We start from the raw sequence: 19,643 nt of genomic DNA, 5'->3' as shown, positions 1-19,643 counted from the left end.
TAAAAGTGGAGAATGTGAATGCATTTTTGATATATGGCCTAATAGCCTACTCCTCATCTCTGCATAAAGCTAGCAGCTCAGGCTACATAAGTCTATAGCCTACCCTCGACGTTACACTTCCGGAATTGCCCTGGTGCTGCAGGAAATTCTTTCGCTTTCTTTGTGTTGGAAATTTAAACTCTGGTGGATTTATGAGGACTATGGTTGACTGCTCCTCAGATCTCAGCATGGTAAATTGAGACAGCAATCTGAGTTTTCTCTTGCATGTCTAAAACAACTTTTGAACGTATACGTTCCACCAAAAGAAGTTCCTTCCCGAGGCTATTTTGCAGCGTCTCCGTGCGGAGCTTAGCACCTCCCATGATGATTGTGATTGGTTTAAAGAAATGCCAATAAATGAGAGCATGTTTTTCTCCCATCCCGGAATGCTGTGTGGACTAGCCAGACCCTCCTCTGCAGAGTGTGGCGGATGGTCTGGCAAAGTGAGACTAAGGCTACATTGACTGCTATTAGCATAACACACCTCTCTGACCTAACTGGCGGTAGAGTTGCATTGTGGGTAATGTAAGTTTGAAGAAGAATGCGTGGAATGAAAAAGTAGACATCTCTAGTTCTGTTGCATCCTTTACAAAAAAGGTCTATAGTGAATCTGACAATGTTATACATGTAGTACAATGCTAAATCGTTGTTTAGGACATCTAGCTACAACTGATGCAGTCTAATACAACAGCTCTAGTCTACTCCCATTGATATAAATGGGGTGGACACAATATGAAGTTGTTTTTAAATGGCCTTTGTCTTGTATTACTTGTTTCATATTCCATTAGTGTGTTTAAATTCTTATTAGCCTAAATTTTCTGCAGTGATCTAATTTATTTAAAGTTGAAACACCAAATCTTGCCATATATGGGATTGCTCCACTAGCTGAGTGCAAAAATACTGCGCACACATGGATATACTACAATGCGTAACCAAAAGTATTGCTGGAGATTTGTGTTTGTTTTAAAAGATCTGCAGTTTTAGCTGTAAGTCTGAAAAAAGTATATGTGTACGGCTTTCGTCAATGAGATCTAAATTTTCTATCATATTCTATTGACAGTTAAATCCGAGGGGAATTCTGATAAACTGAGCAGTAAAATGCGTCACTATAAATTACTGTGCTGTATTGCTTACTACTATTCTACCTGTGAGACTTGTATTACAAAAAAGTGATCACCAGTAGTTATACATGAAGAATATACAGTATACTGAATGCAGTACTCTATGTCGTCTAATCAGAGTACTTGTTTCAAACTTTGTTATTGTAAAATTTGGAAAAGAAATGTTGTATTTTGCCTTGATTTGACACCATTTTATTGTTATAATGTTACTTCTGGTCTGTGTCTGCTAGTTGTTAAAATATGAGACAGAAAGAATCAGATGGCTGTTGGACTACAGGATTACGTTGAAAATATGAGATGATTCTCCAAACAGTCCTGTTCTTTCTCCTAGCGCTCTGTCACTCTGGTTTTAAGCCCATGCTCTTCCTGCCTTCCTATATCAAGCTATGGGAATGTGCATCGAGATCATATCAGAGTGGTGTCAGTCACCGACTTTGTCCGGCTGATGACAAAAAGCTGGCGGGGATCGATGAGAGAACTCTCAAGCTTACAGGAGTGCGAGTCGTGTTTGGTGTTTATGGCAACCGAGTTCAATCAATTTCAATTCAATTCAATTTTATTTATAGTATCAAATCATAACAAGAGTTATCTCGAGACACTATACAGATAGAGTAGGTCTAGACCACCCTCTATAATTTCCAAAGCCCCAACAATTCCAGTAATTCCCTCAAGAGCAAGCATTAGCCGTGGCTATTGCAACAGTGGTGAGGAAAAACTCCCTTTTAATCAATACTCCACCTCTGATCACCAAGATGAGACAGAACGGTGTGTGCGTATTTGTGTGGAGGGCAGGGTTGATTGGAGGACAAAGAAAGAAAGAAATGAATGAGATGATGTCCAGAGTGGCGACTCTGTGGTTGACGCTGTGTGTTGAGGTCAGAAGATGAAATAGAATATGCAAACAATACATCGGTCTCTGTTCGTGTATGTTGTATGTTCAATCTATTTGAGATGTAGATTAGGCCATTTGGAAAACCTTGCTGACACACAGTACCCATGGGCGAGTGAGTTCTTAAAGCCTTCATGAGTTTTTTGTCTCCCTGTGGTCTGTTTGTACATCTATGTAATATCCTTTTAATGCAGTTTTAATTACATTTTGTAATTTAGGCACTGGGCTGTCGTGGAAGGGAGCTGTCTTCATGGAGCTAACTAACTTATTTGCCTAATGTTGTTTACTTTCTACTTCAGTTGTCAATTAAGAAATAAATTATTAGGTGACATCAGGAAAGTCGTGCAGGTTTGCTTTTGTAGTCAGTAACAGCCTTTCCCCCCTGTCAGGCCACTAGGATCCGAAGAGAGGACACTGCCTAAGACTGCCACACCCCCAACCCCCAACCCCCACATTCTGCTTTATGATAAATCATGCATAAGAAGGAGCTGTTGGGATTACATTTTACTGGAATTGTACCTCGTATGATTTCTTGTGACAAATAAAAATGATTCATGTAGCTGTTTATCTGCACACAGACTCCAGATGGAGCTGTTGACTGTGGTGGACTCGACATGCGTCCATGTGCTGCTAGTGCCAACTTATCCTTTATTTACAGTGCTATATTGCGCTACATCGTCAAAGTAAAGACAGAAACACTTGTTTGGCCTGTAGCAACAGCTGTCAATCCAGGTAGGCTACAAGGAGGTTTGTGTGGATGTGATCGCGTTGAAGTGTAGAGGTTTGTTCCTCGGCGCAGAAAGTCCAGTGTTCGAGTCCGACCTCTGGCGGTTTCCTGCATGTCTCTCCTTCCTCTTTCATATCTCAGCTGTCCTATCCATTAAAGGCGGAAATGCCCCCAAATAAATCTTAAAAAAAAAAAATATATATATATATATATATATATATATATATATATATATATATATATATATATATATATATATATATATGTATATATACACACACTACCGGTCAAAAGTTTGGGGTCACTTGAAAAGAATACCAGCTGATCTGAGTGGGTGGCTGATCTTTAATGCAATATCTACATTGCCCATTATCAGCAACCATTCATCCAATGTTCCAAAGGCACATTCTGTTTACTAATCTGATATCATTTTAAAAGGCTAACTGAGAAAACATCGGAGAACCCTTTTGCAATTATGTAAGCACATAATGTTATCTGAAAACTGCTGCCCTGGTTAAAAAAACACTGCAACTGATCTCAGCTGGTATTCTGTCTACAATGGAGTGGAATGGAAATTTCTAAGTGACCCCAAACTTTTGACTGGTAATGGAATATATATATATATATATATATATATATATATATATATATATATATATATATATATATATATATATATATATATATATATCTGGGACTGTTGAACGAGAAAGCTCAAATGTCCAAAAGAGAGCAATAGAGCAATTTTTTCCCCCACACCAAGCTCTTTTAGTGTTCATCAGTTTCATTTTCACAAAATCCACAACTAAAATTCAAAATAAATTATTAAAACTGAAGGAAACATATCCCGTAATTTAGAGACTATTAAAAGAAATCCAAACTGAATATCACTCAAACATCGAAGTCATTCTTTTAGAGGCTAAAAATCCACAGTTTAAAGGCATTTGAGTGTACATCCATGATTCCTTTTTTATTATGCGAATACATTGCAGTACTTAATATTTCTTCTAACAAAGCCCCTTTGTACTTTCCCCTCAGGGGAAAATCAGAGTAGTTAATTAGGAAGGACCGAAAGGCTATATTTAATTACTTAAGTAAACCAATTTGACAATTTTAATTATAACTTGCAAGGACTGGGTGGATGAGGGAAGGATTGTCCAAAAACAGACATATCATTAAGCATTTAGGCAACATTAGGCTTTTACAGAAGTGACAGTGTCAGCCTGTATTTAACACCCATGTCTGCAGAAAGGGAGGATCTGCACAAAGTGGAAACTCAAAATAACCACTCCAGATGTCAGGTGTGTACATGTTAGAGAAAAAAAAAAAATAATTGGCAGCTTAGCCAGAAAATAGAGTAGCTAATTGATACTTTTGTATCAATTAACACAAACCCTTATCCCCAAAGGTGAGTTAACGTTTTGCAAAGCAGGAGGAAAAAATACTGACTGTCCTCAAATCTTTCAGAAGAAGGAATGACCTTAAAGGTTTGTCTGATTAAGACTTGGGATACCACGGTGGGTGTCATGTACTAGCTGGTGGGATGGGAAACAGCAGAAGGGTTCTGACATTGGCCAGGTTCTAGTTTTCAAAGTGCAGAAATTAAAATATGTCTGAATATCATACATATAATCATACCTAGATTATACTGTATTTTGTAAATGTGTTTTTGAGTACAGGACAAGTTTCAACATTCTAAAAGGATGTTTGTGTTGATGAAAGACATAGTTGCCCCTTAGCATTAACACTTTATAAAGCATCAAGTGAGTTTTGAGGCTTTATTTGAAATGCTTTGTTCTTAAAGGAAATCTGAGACATCTAACTGGTAGTCATCATTAAAAACAATCGCTGAGGCTATCGCAATTAGCTGAAATAACTTGTCATATTGGAAAGAAACACATAATAAATCTTTCTAAAAGGTACAACATGTTGACATAAACTAATTCTTGTGTTATTGTGCAGAAGTACAGGGGGGCAGAGGCGACAGCCACGCAGCAGTAATATATCTGAACATAACCCTCTGACAATTTGACAAGGAATATGTCACGCAAGAGCTCACATGCATGACATACATGCTTTCCACACGCATAAATTATTAGTATTATTAGATCCACCAGCTGGGCCATGGCCTTTGTAAGTGGATAACTGGGTTAGCTTGATTTGATTGTTGATGGTTTGACATGGGCCTGGATTTTTCGGTTCTTCGAAGCTGGCATGAGATTTATGTGGTGTTACTGTCAGAGCCCCTGAACTACTTTTTACATGTATAATATACTGTACAACAGTTTTTCTCCTGAAGAGAAAGTTATGAAGATGTTTTAAATAATGATGGCAAATAAATGTTCACCTAAAATAAAATACAATGGCCGAAGGCAAACGCGCTACACCCAGGTCCCAAAAACACCTCCATTGGGAGAAACGTGCTGCAAATAAAGAAAGGATGCATAGCAAAAAACACACATACAACAGAAAAACGCTGCTCATCCAGTCAACACAACAGAAGTTCTTCAGGCCATCCACATTTACAACATGACATGGCAGAAGACGTTGCTGAAAGCTTACATTTATTAAAGACTTGATTTTTCTTTCTGTCCTTTGTAAAACAGAAAATAATACAGCAAATATACATGGAAAGTACATGTCAAACACATAGAAACGAAATGCAAAAAAGTCATAAATCAATTACAAAATGTGGCCCAATGCGACTCGGGGGCAGACAAACAACATTAATTTACACTTATAGAGGGCCATATGAGGTCAACAATATATTATGGATGTATAATATATCCAGCTGCTGCTGAAGCAAAGACATCACTGCAAAAAGTGGATCAAATACAGTATAGAGCATTACGTTTATGTATAACAGCTATTAAGTCAACCCATATTGATGCAGTAGAAGAATAGACGCTAACAGAAGCAGGAGAGACACAGACAAACTTGCACTTGCATACTGTTTGTTTTTTACTTTGCACCATTTCTGTATTTGCAGCGTTTTTCTCTTGTAAGTGTTTTTTTAGGTTTGTGGGTTTTTTACTTTGCGTAAGTAAGTAAGTAAGTAAGTAAGAAAGTAAGTAAGTAAGTAAGTAAGTAAACTTTATTTATATAGCACCTTTCACAGACAAAATGGGTCACAAAGTGCTTTACAGTGAAACAAAAACAGAGCAAAAACAACACATACAAAGCTATATGGCTAATAAAATGCTTGTCTAAAAAGATGAGTCTTCAGGTGTTTTTAAAAGGTTTCCACAGAATCCAAAGCTCTCAAGGCTAAAGGGAGAGAGTTCCAGAGCCCTGGGGCCACCACCGAAAATGCACGATCACCTCTTGTTTTAAAACGTGTTCTAGGAACAATTAAGAGTTCCTGACTTGAAGACCTCAGAGAGCGACCAGGAGTGTGTGCGTGCAGTAGTTCCTGGATGTACGAGGGAGCTTGGCCATGTAAGGCTCTATAGGTAATAGTTAAAATTTTAAAATGCACTCTAAAACCAATCGGTAGCCAGTGAAGAGCCTTAAGCACAGGAGTAATGTGCGACCTCCTGCTGGTCTTAGATAAAAGTCTTTTCTGTATTTGCAGCATGTTTCTCCTACTGTAATGTAAGTGTTTTGGGCCGTTGTAGCGCATTTGCCTTTATATATAAAATACCTATATATAATAAAAAATGAAAAAAATTCAGCTTCTACGTCTCTGAAACGTAACAATCCACTGTTAGCAACATTAGCATTACAGCTAAGACCCTTGTTTATCGATGCTGTCCTCCCTAGAACAATGCCACCAAGAATCGTTTGTATATGCAGCAATTATAAGCCATATTTACGTTTATAGTGGCAGCGTCTTCTAATCATGACGTGAGCAAAGCAGGAAGTAAGGTGACAAAGTATAAGTGCGACAAATTCCATGTAAGGAGGAAGGTTAGGGTAGTGGATAGTTCAAACAAATATAGGATCTTACCCAGGAGACCGGGATTCACGTCCTGTTTGAAAATAAAGGAAAGCGTTTTTTTTCCCCTTAAATGGAACAAACCGAACAAATGTGACAAACAGAGCTACGTCACATTCTGCGCCACGTGCGTAACCGGAAGTGAAGTAACATCACAAATGTACTGATTTGAACCCAAACCAAAATCTTTTTCTAAATTTAACTGAGTAGTTGTAGTGGTTTAGATATGAGGACGGAAAACACTCCTGTGGGTCTTATTTCCTGCCCCCGTTAGGGGCGCTAATTTATGAAATGCTCCTGTGGATCGTATCAGAGTGTAGCAATAACCAACCTTTATCTTCACATTGTTAGGAGGACTTGTGTTCTGTACACAGTGTACAGTGCAATCATGCAGGCAGATTCACACGCACGCATGCACACACACACACACACACACACACACACACACACACACACACACACACACACACACACACACACACACACACACACACACACACACACTAACATGCACACAAACGCAGGCCCACACATTTTTCAGATGTATTGATTTTTTCCAGTGACACTCTTGAAGTAGTGCCAACTAATTAGTGGTGATTACTTTTCATTGTGTCCTCTTCTGATTACTGCACAGTTGAATCAAAGGTCACTAATGAGAGGGGAAGTTTAATTCAAGATAATGACCAAAGAGAAGGAACAGAGTAGGTGTGAGGCTCAGTGACACACGCTCTATGGTTATCTCAGTGGATCCCAGCATGCGGCTAGACAAGAATGTTGAAACACCGCTCGGATTTCAGGGCCACGTGTCAATAAACTGTGAATTGCCAACATACACATTACATGCAGTATACATGTAGTATACAGTGATTCCAGCATAATTAAAAATATGTTGAGAAAAAGCATAGCTCCTTTTTCAGACGGGTTTCAGCTTGCATGCTCAGTAAGTAATCATTTGGAAAACTGTGAAGACCTTATAACCACACTCTCCATTTAATGCATAATGAATGATAATGCTCACTTTCAGCTACTTTTGCAATCTCTTTTATATTATCCTGATGGGGTGCTATAATTGAAGGTCAAGGTAATTTTAACTACAAAAGACCATTACTGCACCACAAGCCCAATTTTGCTAGAACATCAGGGGTGATGCATCTTGTCAGTGATTGTCCCAAAGGGCATCCAAATTATTTTCAGAGCATGAGGATGACATGTTTTTGCTAACAGAAACCTGAGGCAGTAGGCGACTGGAGGTGGGATGCCATCTCCCTTGTTAGCAAATAACCCCCCCCCCCACCCCATTAGCAGAGATAGTGCAGAGGGCTTGTTTAGGTGAACATGTAAGTCTAGTCGGCCTGACTTTATCCTTTGTCTGACTGAGGATTGTGGGCGCAGGATCAAAAGAGTTGTCCCCCCTTCTTAGAAATTATCAAATCGAGGGGACTTTATTAAAACTTAGAATGAGTAACAGGCTGTTATTAATAAGGAGCATCACATTGCCTATCTGATCTAAAGCGATGTATTATGTTTGTTGAAACATGAACTGAGGAACAATGTTACTTATTGTCCCAGTGGGAGAACTGTAAAACAATGTAAAATTTTGACAATTAGAACAAGTTACAGGTAAAACTATATATAACATTTATTTAAATACATTGAACTTGGTTTGGATTCAAATATAAAAGCATATATGGCAAAACTTTACTTTAAGCCCCCCTAATTTAGCATATAAATAAACATTTAGTAAATGGGTTATAACATACTACAATGTTGTTGTAAGCAGATATACAGTAAGTGTTTGTTGTTATTAATTTTTTGTCAATAACGTCTCACATGGAGGCTGGTATATAAACAGATAAGGAACGACTATATAGTAAAATATGTTTTCAAGGGAGAAATTATTATTGCTGACAAATACTGTACATTAAAAAAACACTTGTCCTTTTAACTGCGTACAACTAAATTTTTTTTTTTAATTCTTATACTGCACTGTAAATTTTATTCTTGACTTTGAATGTTTTTAAATTGTTTTTAATTGTTTTCTGAATGCTCTTTCATGTTTTATGTAAAGCACTTTGAATTGCCCTGTTGCTGAAATGTGCTATATAAATAAAGCTGCCTTGCCTTGCCTTGCCTTATTGTGTGTTATAATTCTTTTTTTATAAATGTTTATATACTACTTATGAATGCTAAATAGGGGGACTTACAGTAAAATGCTACCAAGAAGTTCTTGCACTTCGTGCCAACCAAATCAAAGCAGACTCTGTGTCTGACAGATACAGACGATTGACTTAAACATGCTCTGTCTTTCTGACAGACTGACATGAGAAGAAAAGCAAAATTTCCACGCTTCAATTGCTCCATTTGACTCAAGTTCACTCACACAGATTGGTCTGCCAGGTAGCACAATAGCTACAGGATTACAAGTGAGATTTAGGTGATGTCCTTTTAAGTTTCCAATTGGTTAAAAAAAGAGAAGAATGAATTGACGTCATACTTTTTCCCTTCCTGCCACATCCCTGAAGAAGAAAAGAAGCTAAATAAGAAAAGAAGCAAAATAACACCTTGCAACAAGTCCAACTCCATACGCTGCAGCTGCCTTTAGCAGCTGCAGCTGCCAGTTGATTAAAGGATTTTCTTTTTCACTTTTCCCACACATCCTTCCAAAGTCTGGAAATGTCTCACTGTCTCTACCTCTCTCTCATCAATTCTTCCATCCTTGTGTTTCTCTCTCTTGTGCCTTCTCTTTCCATCTCATATGTCATCGACTGCTCTGTTTGTCAGTGTCCTACATTCAGTTTACATTGATCTGTTGTTATCTATAGGCAATTACTCATAGGCAGATTTGTTCATGCCACAAGGATTAAAGGAATAGTTTGACATTTTTCTTATTGGCTTTCTTACTGAGGTTGAGAGGAGAAGACCAATACCACTCCTCTGTCTGAGAGTGGTATCAATCCATTCACTCGGCAAGAAATCAAAGAAGTATATTACCCAAAATGTCAACCTATTCCTTTGATCAGCAACTTGCTGCACCTATGACAAATGACAAGATGACAAGCATGAAAGTGAAAACAAAGATTGACATGCGGCATCATTTGACTATATGATACAGTGTAATATAGTAAAGTGTAAGCTCAGTATGATCAACTGCACTCTTTGATAACTCTTTGTGTATCAGGATCCAAAGTTCTACCAGGCTATTTGCTTTTTTATTTATTTTTATGACAGTGTTACTATAGTTGTAATCATTAACTAACTACTCCTTTTCCCCCCCAACATTTCATTATTGTAATCACTCATCTCTGTCAACACTTAATGAACAGCATTAGAATAAGATATATTGCATTCAGCATTTGCATTATGTCTAACACAACAACAACTTAATTCAAACCCTGCGCAATTTGTACTCAGTTCATGTTAGTTAATAAGTTAATGAGCAGCAGCTTCACTGGTTACTGATGCAGAACACAAGGCGTATAGAGTAGGCAGTGTCCAGGGTGTAAACAATAACGTTGAAGATTGTCATGAAGGTGACCACCACCAGTTTATCCCAGGCACAGGTGTGGCCACAGCTACTGGGTCTCTCATTGTTGCGGAAACTATACAGTGGCCAGATCACCATAGCTGTCAAATACATCACCGCTGCCAAAATGTTGTAGACAATCACAATCTTGTCAAAAGAAAATGGAAAAAAAGAGGTCAGTTGTGTAATAGTGAGCAGGATTATGAGGATGGCGAAGATGAAGCACAACGAGTACACGGCGACGCACCATTGCAGTCCTGGAGTCGTAGAGTTAAATTGGCTTTTTTCCAGGGATGTGAAGATGAGACAGGCGAGGAACGTCTCCAGCATCTTCATAATGCCGGGCAACGTGGAGAGGAAGCCGCTCACCTGCCCACTCGGACGAAGGCGAGTTAAAGCCACCTCACCTACGTACACCCCGAAACAGACCCAGGACACCACAGAGGCACCGATCTGGCGGTGGCAGGTCTTACAGGTGAAAAAGGTGGGGTAGATGATGGAGACAGCAAGGCACATGAGGCTTGCCAGCATTGCAAAGGCAGTGGTGAAATCATCCCAGGCGAAAGGTAATTTGGCATTGACGGTTGTGAACTCCAGGATGAGAATGAGAAGGCTGAAGAAGCAGCAGAAGCACCAGGTAAACATGCACCACGCCCAGTAGGGAGATGGGACGTGTCCCACTGTCGCCACCAGGCTAAAACACAAACAGGCGAGGATGGTCGCCATTATTCGCATGATGCCCACAGGCTGGGTGAGTGCCCGCAAGTCGACACCAACCATGGCTGGATAGGAGGAGTGTGTTTGACCTCAAAATAATGTTGTTTTCAAAGTCAGTTGATTCTACTCAGCGCATCCCTCAGTGCTGCAAGGCCTTGTTTTCCAAACCAGATCCTGTTGAAGAAATCCATGTATAGACAAGAGCCCCGAGCAGGTATGTTCTTTGAAACTGAAACTCAAAATGTGATGGTGTATATTCAAATAGAGCATTCTGGGCTTATCTGTGCAGTTTATTGCCCCTGTCTCACTCCACGGATTGGATACTGGTTGGGTGTTGTCATCCTCATCTCACGCCACACACACCGGACTCTTGACCTCAGTGCAAGCCTTGTTCAGAAGGTAATCTCAAACACAATGAGATGGGTGGTACTGTAAGTCACATCCTACGGAAAACTGCCCTTATCCCGTCCTTGAGATCACTTGATTTATTGTTCGGGAGAGTTTGAAGGAGGGATTTTTATGGATAATGATTATACGTACATACAAGTGCCTTTTTCTTTTTTTAAATCTGAAACTATAGCATGATGTTTCAGTGTATTTACTTTACTGCTGTGATTCATTACATTAAGGTTTACATTTCCTGCATCCAAAAGCAAAATGTATGTACTATGACAACTCCCTTTTTGTACATTGAACCAAAGAGGAAAAACTCTTTTAAAAAAACACATACAGTATATGACAACAGAAGCACTTCAATTCTAAAATAGATTTTATTCTACCGTCTTCTTTTCTTTCCTTCCTCGTCTTGATCATTTCTCTCTCTCTCTCTCTCTTTGTCTTATTTTGTGTTTACAAGATCATTGAAAGCCTTCTCCTTTGTCTCCATTTTGACTTTGTAGAGAGCAGCAATGCTCTCGACTGGTCAAAGGTTATTCAACTAATCTCCCAAGATATCATAAAGATATATAAGCAAATTGGGTAGTAGTCCCGACCAATTACTCACTTGCTTTTGTTATGTTGTTGGAAAAAAAGGCTAAACATACAATTATGTGAACCGCCTCTACTCTCTATTTTTTTCCTTTTATCATTAAATGTAACAGCAAAGTAGGAGTGGAGTTGTGAGAATGAAACCAATAGCTGCTGTGTGTTTCAGGGTATGCACACATTGACACACCTTTGCAAACATCATTTGAGAAGGACACGAGTTCCCACTATACCTGTTAACCATTGAACAAAGTATATAACCATTAAGCAGATTACTAATTGTATGAGTTTCATTCAGTCATGATTGTATTTTGTTACTGAGGTGCTGAAATAACCAAATAACAGTTACACCCATGGTGATGCACAATTAACTCCACACTTTCATGACATTTTATTCATATTTCACACAGTGCGATCGACAAGAGAATACACTAAATGAGTTTGCAACTGAGACTGACATGGTTATAGCTACGCTGTATAAAAATAACATGATTAAGATGATCAAATAAAAATCATGGAAGATAACAAAGGAAAAGAGAACAGATTGGGATTACTGACGTTAAAAAATTGTCCTCAGAGAATGCATCATCATGACAGATAAAAGTCATTCAGACCAAATCCACAACAGTGTGTTGGGTATATTATGAAAACAACAGTGAAATAAAATATGTTTCACAAAAGTTCTACAAGAGATGCTTTACATACCATTCTCCTTCTCAATCTTTGAGTTCTTGTGGACCTCCCACAGCTGAAACATGAGGCCTATTTACAACCTACGTTCTTCTGATGAAGAACACCAGCCTAAAAGAATAAACAGTATCCGCAATGTAAGCAGCAAGGTTGAAACAAGTCATGAAAGAGATGACCAGTAAATTATCCCAGGGACATAAACCCACCGGGCAGCTACTGTAGCTCGGCCTGCTATTATTCTTGAAGCTGTACACTGGCCAGACCACTGCAGCTGTGATGTACATCAACACGGCCAACACGTTACAGCCTGTCAGGACTTTGTCAAATGGTGCGGGAAAAAGAGACAGAAGGCGGCAGATGGTAAAAATTATGACAAGGACGGCAAAAATGAAGCAAATGCAGTAGACAGCAACACACCACTGGAGCCCTGCATACTTGGAGAACTGGTTATAGTCCAAGCAGATGAAGATGATGCAGGCCACGAAGGCCTCCAGAACCTTAAGGAGGCCCGGGACCGTAGACAGAAATCCACTGATCTCACCAGGTTTAGCCCGGGTCAGCCCGACTTCAACGGCGTACAGGATGAAGGTCAGACAGGAAAGGACAGTGGCTGCAATCTGTTTGCCACAGCTAGAGCAAAACTTAATGAAGAAGATGGGATAGATGATGGATGCTGCCAGCACCTGCATGAGAGAAAGGTAAAACATAAGGTGTGGAATGATTTCTTCTTTAGGATACTCTCTAGATGTTTATTTGACTCTGTGTAATTATACTGTATAGGAGTATGATTGAGAACTGTACTGTATCAATTTTTTAGCATCAGGAAATAGTACACATGTATATCTACAATAGCCTAATGTCAAAGTCAGTCAAACATGTGATTATCATTATCTGTTTTAGGGAGTTGTGGCTATATAGAAAGATGCTGTTGAAGTGTTTAAACAGGGCTTCTCCTGCTCTGTTATTTCATTGAATTGTAAGGGTGCAAAAAACAACATGAGCCTAATGAAATCTTGCGACTAGCAAACTGCCCCATGAACAACTCTTTTGGTTTATCCTGAACATATAGTATCTGCAGACAAAGACAAATAGCAAGATAGTTAAAAAAAAATGGCACACACCATTAAAGTAGCCAACATGGCAAAAGCAGTAGTGAAGTCATCCCAGGAGATGGGCAACTTAGCGCTGAGGCTGGTGAATTCCAGAACGATGATGAGGAAGGTGACGCAGAAGCAGAAGCACCAGGTGAACATGCACCACGTCCAGAAGGAGTTAGTACTGTGTCCCACTGATGCCACCAGGCTGAAGGTTATACAGGTGAAGATCACCTCCAGTATCCGCACAATGCCCACTGGCACTGTTAGTGTCCTGAAGTCCAGCGTAACCATGGTGATTGTATGATGATGTATGGTCCTGCGGTCGGTTTACAGTGGATTTGGATAGATATTTAATGAAATAATCTCTTTTCACCAGCTTGTCTCCTCTATCCTTGTTGATTTAATATTTTTCTTTGAATAGCTCTTTGGTTATTGTAAGTCCTTGCCCCTCGTTCTGTTAGTGCTGCCTGAATGACGGACACAGAAAGTAAGGTGAATGTGAAACCTTTGCCTTCTCCCTTGTCACCGCCCTTGCACACCTTGAAATGGCTTCAAGTTATATGGAGTGTTTGTCTAGCGGGGAAGTATCTGTTGTTCACTTCCATTTTACTTATCAGTTGTGTTCATAGGCAATAAAATGTTGTAATTTAGATGACATGAACCACACCTTATGACAGCCTCACATTCGCATTCATGTTTGCTCACTTAGCGGCTTCCCCACCCTTCAATAGTTCAAATTTGTAAATGTATTACGGTAGGCTTAAGAGGAACTGGGCCGTAGTGCTACAGAAAAATGTGAGATATACAGTATAGCATGGAAGGATAGTCGGAGAAATTAGAGATTAGGAGATGTATTGGTCTTTCTTTGTATATGGTGTGAGATACTGCAAAGGACACAAGATCCAAGATTTAGATTCAAAATGTTGCTTTTTAAGAAATGGACTGATTTACAAAAGGACTATAAATAACTGTTCCAAATTTAAACCACTTTCTTGCGAACTGTTAGACACTGCTAAGTACTAACACACACACTTTGATCAAGCTATTTAACTTGTAAATGAAATAAATCCAATAAATAAATAAATCAGCCTATCTCAGATAGAATAATTGGTCTGTGCCAAGGTAAACAATGGAAGACATGCAAATTGAACAAGTCCCACATGATCGATTTACATTTACCTGCTGACAAAAATATTGAAAGTATAGGAGCCGTTTATCCATTTGTTTGCCTTTGTGTTTATTTTGATGTAATATGTTTTTTTTTACACTGGGTGGCAGTCACCTGTAATGGGACTGCATTTATACAGGAAGGCTAATGTGGCCAGGTGTGTTGCAAGTCAGGGAAAGCATACCATTTTTTGACCATGATCACGGGGTCTGCTAGCCTCGTGAGACCATCCTGATCTCGCAAGCTCCAGTTTTCCACTCGCAGATCAGTCTGGCATCTTGAGATAGAGAAGATTTGGAGCCGTTCGCCAAACGACCGAACAATCAGCGTTGGTTTTGAGGCGGGTTTAGGTGTGACGCAACGAGAAACGTCTAAACAACATGGCAGCTTCCACGGATGAGATGAGCGTAACTATCGCGCAAGTTTTATCCGAATTAGAAAGTATTCCTTCATTGAAAGAACAGTAAAAAACGGCACTGGAGGCTTTTCTTGGAGGAAAAGATACTCTTGCTCTTCTCCCGACTGGTTTCAGAAAGAGTTTGATCTGATTGGTTGATTTGGCCCGTCTATCCAATCAGCTAACCAGTATTTTCGCTCCTTCACAAAAGTTCTCCAACGGAAAGTTCCCAGATGGATATGCCGAGCAAATGCGAAGCAATCCATCTGGTGGAGTCAGGTTAGGTATCTGCAGGTAGCACTAACTAAATATGGTTAAACTACAAAACTGTGTGATTAATGATGTACCTGGATTCAAGAAAATATATTTTTAAGCAATAAACAAAACAACAAATTAGCAAAATAAGTAAACATCTTCATATTGTTTTTGCGTTAAACAACTGATGCTTACGGCACACGTCAGTTAAGTCCGCCGGCATTGCAGCACCTAGAGTAACTTAGAGTATTGAAATAGCTTACACTGTAGAAAAGCTTAAGTGTTCTAAAAAAGAAAGAAAATTACATACCTTTTAAACAGTTTGTAATTTCTGATACATTATCATTTGCTTACAAGTATGCCAGTCATAACTGAATATGGCTGTTTAATGTTTTCTCCATTTAGGAAAAACTTTTGCCACATGACTCCTGGGCAAAAGACAAAAGGCAAATGTCTTTAAGTGTTGAGATGACTTGGCTACTTGTATATAAAGCTAATCTCAGTTTGGACAGATCTTCTTTAGATCAGGGCAGGGTGCATGTTAACTAACAGGGACTCCCTCCCAATCCGAGACGTTAGGTGTTTCTCCTGTTTCAGTACAATACTCTTTCTGTATGTCATCTTGTGCAGTATGTGCAGTGTGTTGCTTTTATGAACAAAAACAGCTTATACAGCTAGCCCATAGTTATACATGTTTGTTAAAACTAGAATAATATCAAACCCTTTATTTAAGATATTTTTTGATCATTCTGATAATAAAGACTTTCTATAGACATGGCACTGCAGCCACAAAGGGATAAGTTGCATTGTGATAACACATACCGCAGCACTGGCATGTGACCAGAAAGTCAGACCTGAACTTGAAAAATGTGAATTTGTGGCATTACAGTTTCGATCAGGTGGAGGTGCTCCTACAAAATGAAACAACATTATGTAACTAAAAGTTATGCCAACTTTTACCTCATCTTTGCAAGCTTGTTATCACTACGGGAGGGCCAGGTCAACAGAGACTCACTCTGAGGTTTCTTCACAACGAGATAGCGGCTCCTACACCTCTTCCCTTCCTCAACTTTTCTGATTCTCTCAGATGATGCATATTTTCTTATGATTTAAAAACACTTGTAGGTTATGCACTGATTGTGTAAAATCCCCAATATCTTTTACCATTAGAGCAGCCTTGCCTATGTGGCTAAGCAGTCATTGGCAATGACGATCTTAGGCCTCAGGCACCTCCAACAATGCTCATTAAATAACTCAAAATACACGAATAAAAACAAAATCTAAATCTAGAAACAAGAAAAAAAAACTAAATTGACATTGAATGAACAGGTGTTTTTCAGTTTTTTTTCTTAGCACATAGTCAGTGTTCTCACTGAACAAGTATGCAGTTTTAATCAAAGCTCATGGGAGGCTGCCTTGAAGCTTTTGAAGCTTATCAGTAAATGCAGTTATGCAACAGTTATGATTTTACATTTAATTGATCTTGTACTGATACACTCAAGTGTCTAAATACCCTCCCCCTTCACACACATACACATACACACATCTTAATATTTCTGTAAAAAAACGAACTATGGCTTAAGAGTAAAGGTTGGAAAGTTAGAAACTATTACCTCTGCTCTCCTGCTTTAATTGATGGTGCTGCTATTTACGTATATACTCAGAAGAACATTATGTATTTATCCAACATGTATATGGAAGGTACACTGTGAAAAGAAACTGGAATAAAAGATTAAAGACACAAAGAAACAAATGACAAAGTGGAGAGAGGCAGAGCAGCCATCAGGTTTGTGTTGAGAACAGAAGAGGAGAGAAGCTTACAATGGCGATGCTTGTCTGGTTTCCAGAAGAAAGTTCACTGAAAAGCCAGAGAGAAGAGAGCTACAAAAATCTCTGGTTTTGGGTGTGCCTGTCCTTGAACACATATAGCTGTTGGTCATTGGGCCTGTCTCCTCCAGGGTCAAAATGCTGCGTGAAGTATATATCCTGACCATGCATGTGCCTCGCATCCCATCAAGGATTCATCCATGACGACTGCCACAATGTCCCTATGGCATGCTCTCTGACCCTGAAACCTTAGTTTATGCCACACTGTACTGCAGCACATCTTGCTTTTCTTACTATTGACCTACTGCTTAGATCAATAGTGAAAATTGGAGTACAGTAAGTCTGAGGCCTGTAATTGAATGACCTCTGCAAAGTCATGAATTGCACATCGCTAATGGAATTATACTTGACCTTTCCAAAGTATTTTTAAAGTTATCCATCAACACTAGTATTATAAAAAGCAAAACCAGTAGTAGAGAGTAGGCATTGGTCGGTTACCGGTTTCAAGGTATACCGCAGTTTGAAAAAGTCACGGTTTCAAAACCACTAACATTTTCTGTCATACCATTCCTAAGGTATGAGCTGTTTTTTTTATGAGTCTACAAGGACAGAAAGTGCAGTTTAGAAATCCCTCTCCCTGCCAGTGTGCAGTGTGTTAAAAAATAAAATATGTTGTGTTCAGTGGAGAAAACAAAAATTCTTTTTGCAAAGACATTTAAAAAATAATACAGTTTTAGCTGTTGCAATACCGTAATACCGTGAAACTATGATATTTTTGCTGAAGGTTACCATACTGTCAGAATCTCATACCAGCCAACGCCTAGTAGAGAGTAGAGTTATACGAGGTGGACAACAGCCCTCTTTTGACAATCATGCCCCTGTATACAGTTCACTATTGATGATCCTGTTTCCTGTGATTATTGTTTGCTGTTTCATTGCATCCAATCATAAACCATGAGTCTTGTCAGTGAGATAGTGTTGGACGAGTATGAAATAGCAATGTGACTGAGGCAAACAGTGATTCCTGGCCTGCTGTGTGAAGACCATTAACCAAATCACTATTTTATACTGTTTTATATTCATGCAGAAAAAAAACAACAAGAGAAGAAACAGAAAAATGTAGCAATGTGCACTGAAACACAGCTTTCGCCAAGAGTTAAAACAAAGTAGCAAAACATCTGCCTTCAATAACCACGCAACTACCTAGGGCATTTAGAAAAAAATTTGCCAGTAAATGATCCAAAAGTACATATGATTAATCAAAACTTGTCAGCATGTCACATGTTCTCTGTGTGTTCTAGTATTCTTCCCAGCTGCTGAGGTGACCTTAAACTGACCGTACATTCTGCTCTCTCTGTGCAGGAGGGAAGGAAAACAAGTGTCAAACATTATAATGTTGCATTCCACTGACCTCTAGTGGCCATATATATACTGTATATATATATATATATATATATATATATATATATATATATATATATATATATATATATATATATATATATATATATATATATATATATGTAAAACTGCTGCCTTGGTTAAAAAACAATGCACCTGATCTCAGCTGCTATTCTGTCTATAATGGAGTGGAATGGAAATTTGACCCCAAACTTTTGAAAATCATCTTTTGGAAATTGATCTTAATGCCTTAATTAAAAAAATGAGGAAAAATCCGACCTTTTAAGGACACCAATTTTCTTTGTGAATGAATAATGTATCGTAAATAAATCAATATTCTTCCTTAAAATACAGGGGGCATTAGTATACACACCCCTATGTTAAATTCCCATAGAGGCAGGCAGACTTTTTATTTTTAAAGGCCAGTTATTTCATGGATCCAGGATACTATGCATCCTGATAAAGTTCCCTTGGCCTTTGGAATTAAAACAACCAAACATCATCACATACCCTTCACCATACCTAGAGATTGGCATGGGCTACTTTCCATAAGATCATCTCTCAATGCAAATCAAATCAGCTATTAGGCTAACTGAAATAAAACCATACCAATCTCTAGGTATGGTGAAGGGTATGTGATGATTTATTTATTTATTTACGATACATTATTCATTCACAAAGAAAATTGGTGTCCTTAAAATGTTGGATTTTTCCTCATTTTTTTAATTAAGGCATTAAGATCAATTTCCAAAAGATGATTCTTTTATTCCTCTTTTTAGTCAAGTTTAGCATGGGTATGTAAACTTATGAGCACAACTGTATATATATCTACAGTATATTTATATATAACAAATACAGTGTTAATTTCGCT

At 38.6% G+C, this 19,643-nt stretch overlaps 2 protein-coding genes across 2 annotated transcripts; both read right to left on the bottom strand.

Moving 5' to 3' along the window:
- Positions 1 to 8,798: 8,798 nt before the first annotated feature.
- LOC120574457 (myeloid-associated differentiation marker homolog) lies at positions 8,799 to 11,529 on the bottom strand. The gene has a single exon (XM_039824734.1). The coding sequence runs from the start codon at positions 11,014 to 11,016 to the stop codon at positions 10,159 to 10,161; it is 858 nt and encodes a 285-aa protein (XP_039680668.1). The 5' UTR covers positions 11,017 to 11,529; the 3' UTR covers positions 8,799 to 10,158.
- Positions 11,530 to 12,304: 775 nt separating this feature from the next.
- On the bottom strand, positions 12,305 to 14,359 carry LOC120574456 (myeloid-associated differentiation marker homolog). The gene is made up of 2 exons (XM_039824731.1): positions 13,749 to 14,359; positions 12,305 to 13,310 (listed from the first exon to the last, which is right to left on the bottom strand). Exons 1-2 carry the CDS (start codon positions 14,013 to 14,015, stop codon positions 12,711 to 12,713), a joined length of 867 nt encoding a protein of 288 aa, XP_039680665.1. The 5' UTR covers positions 14,016 to 14,359; the 3' UTR covers positions 12,305 to 12,710.
- Positions 14,360 to 19,643: the final 5,284 nt, after the last annotated feature.

This window comes from Perca fluviatilis, chromosome 15, assembly GCF_010015445.1.
Source record: "Perca fluviatilis chromosome 15, GENO_Pfluv_1.0, whole genome shotgun sequence".
NCBI classification, from domain to species: Eukaryota; Metazoa; Chordata; class Actinopteri; order Perciformes; family Percidae; genus Perca; species Perca fluviatilis.
The sequence above is the reverse complement of the archived record's forward strand: the minus strand, read 5'-3'. Positions and strand labels throughout refer to the sequence as shown.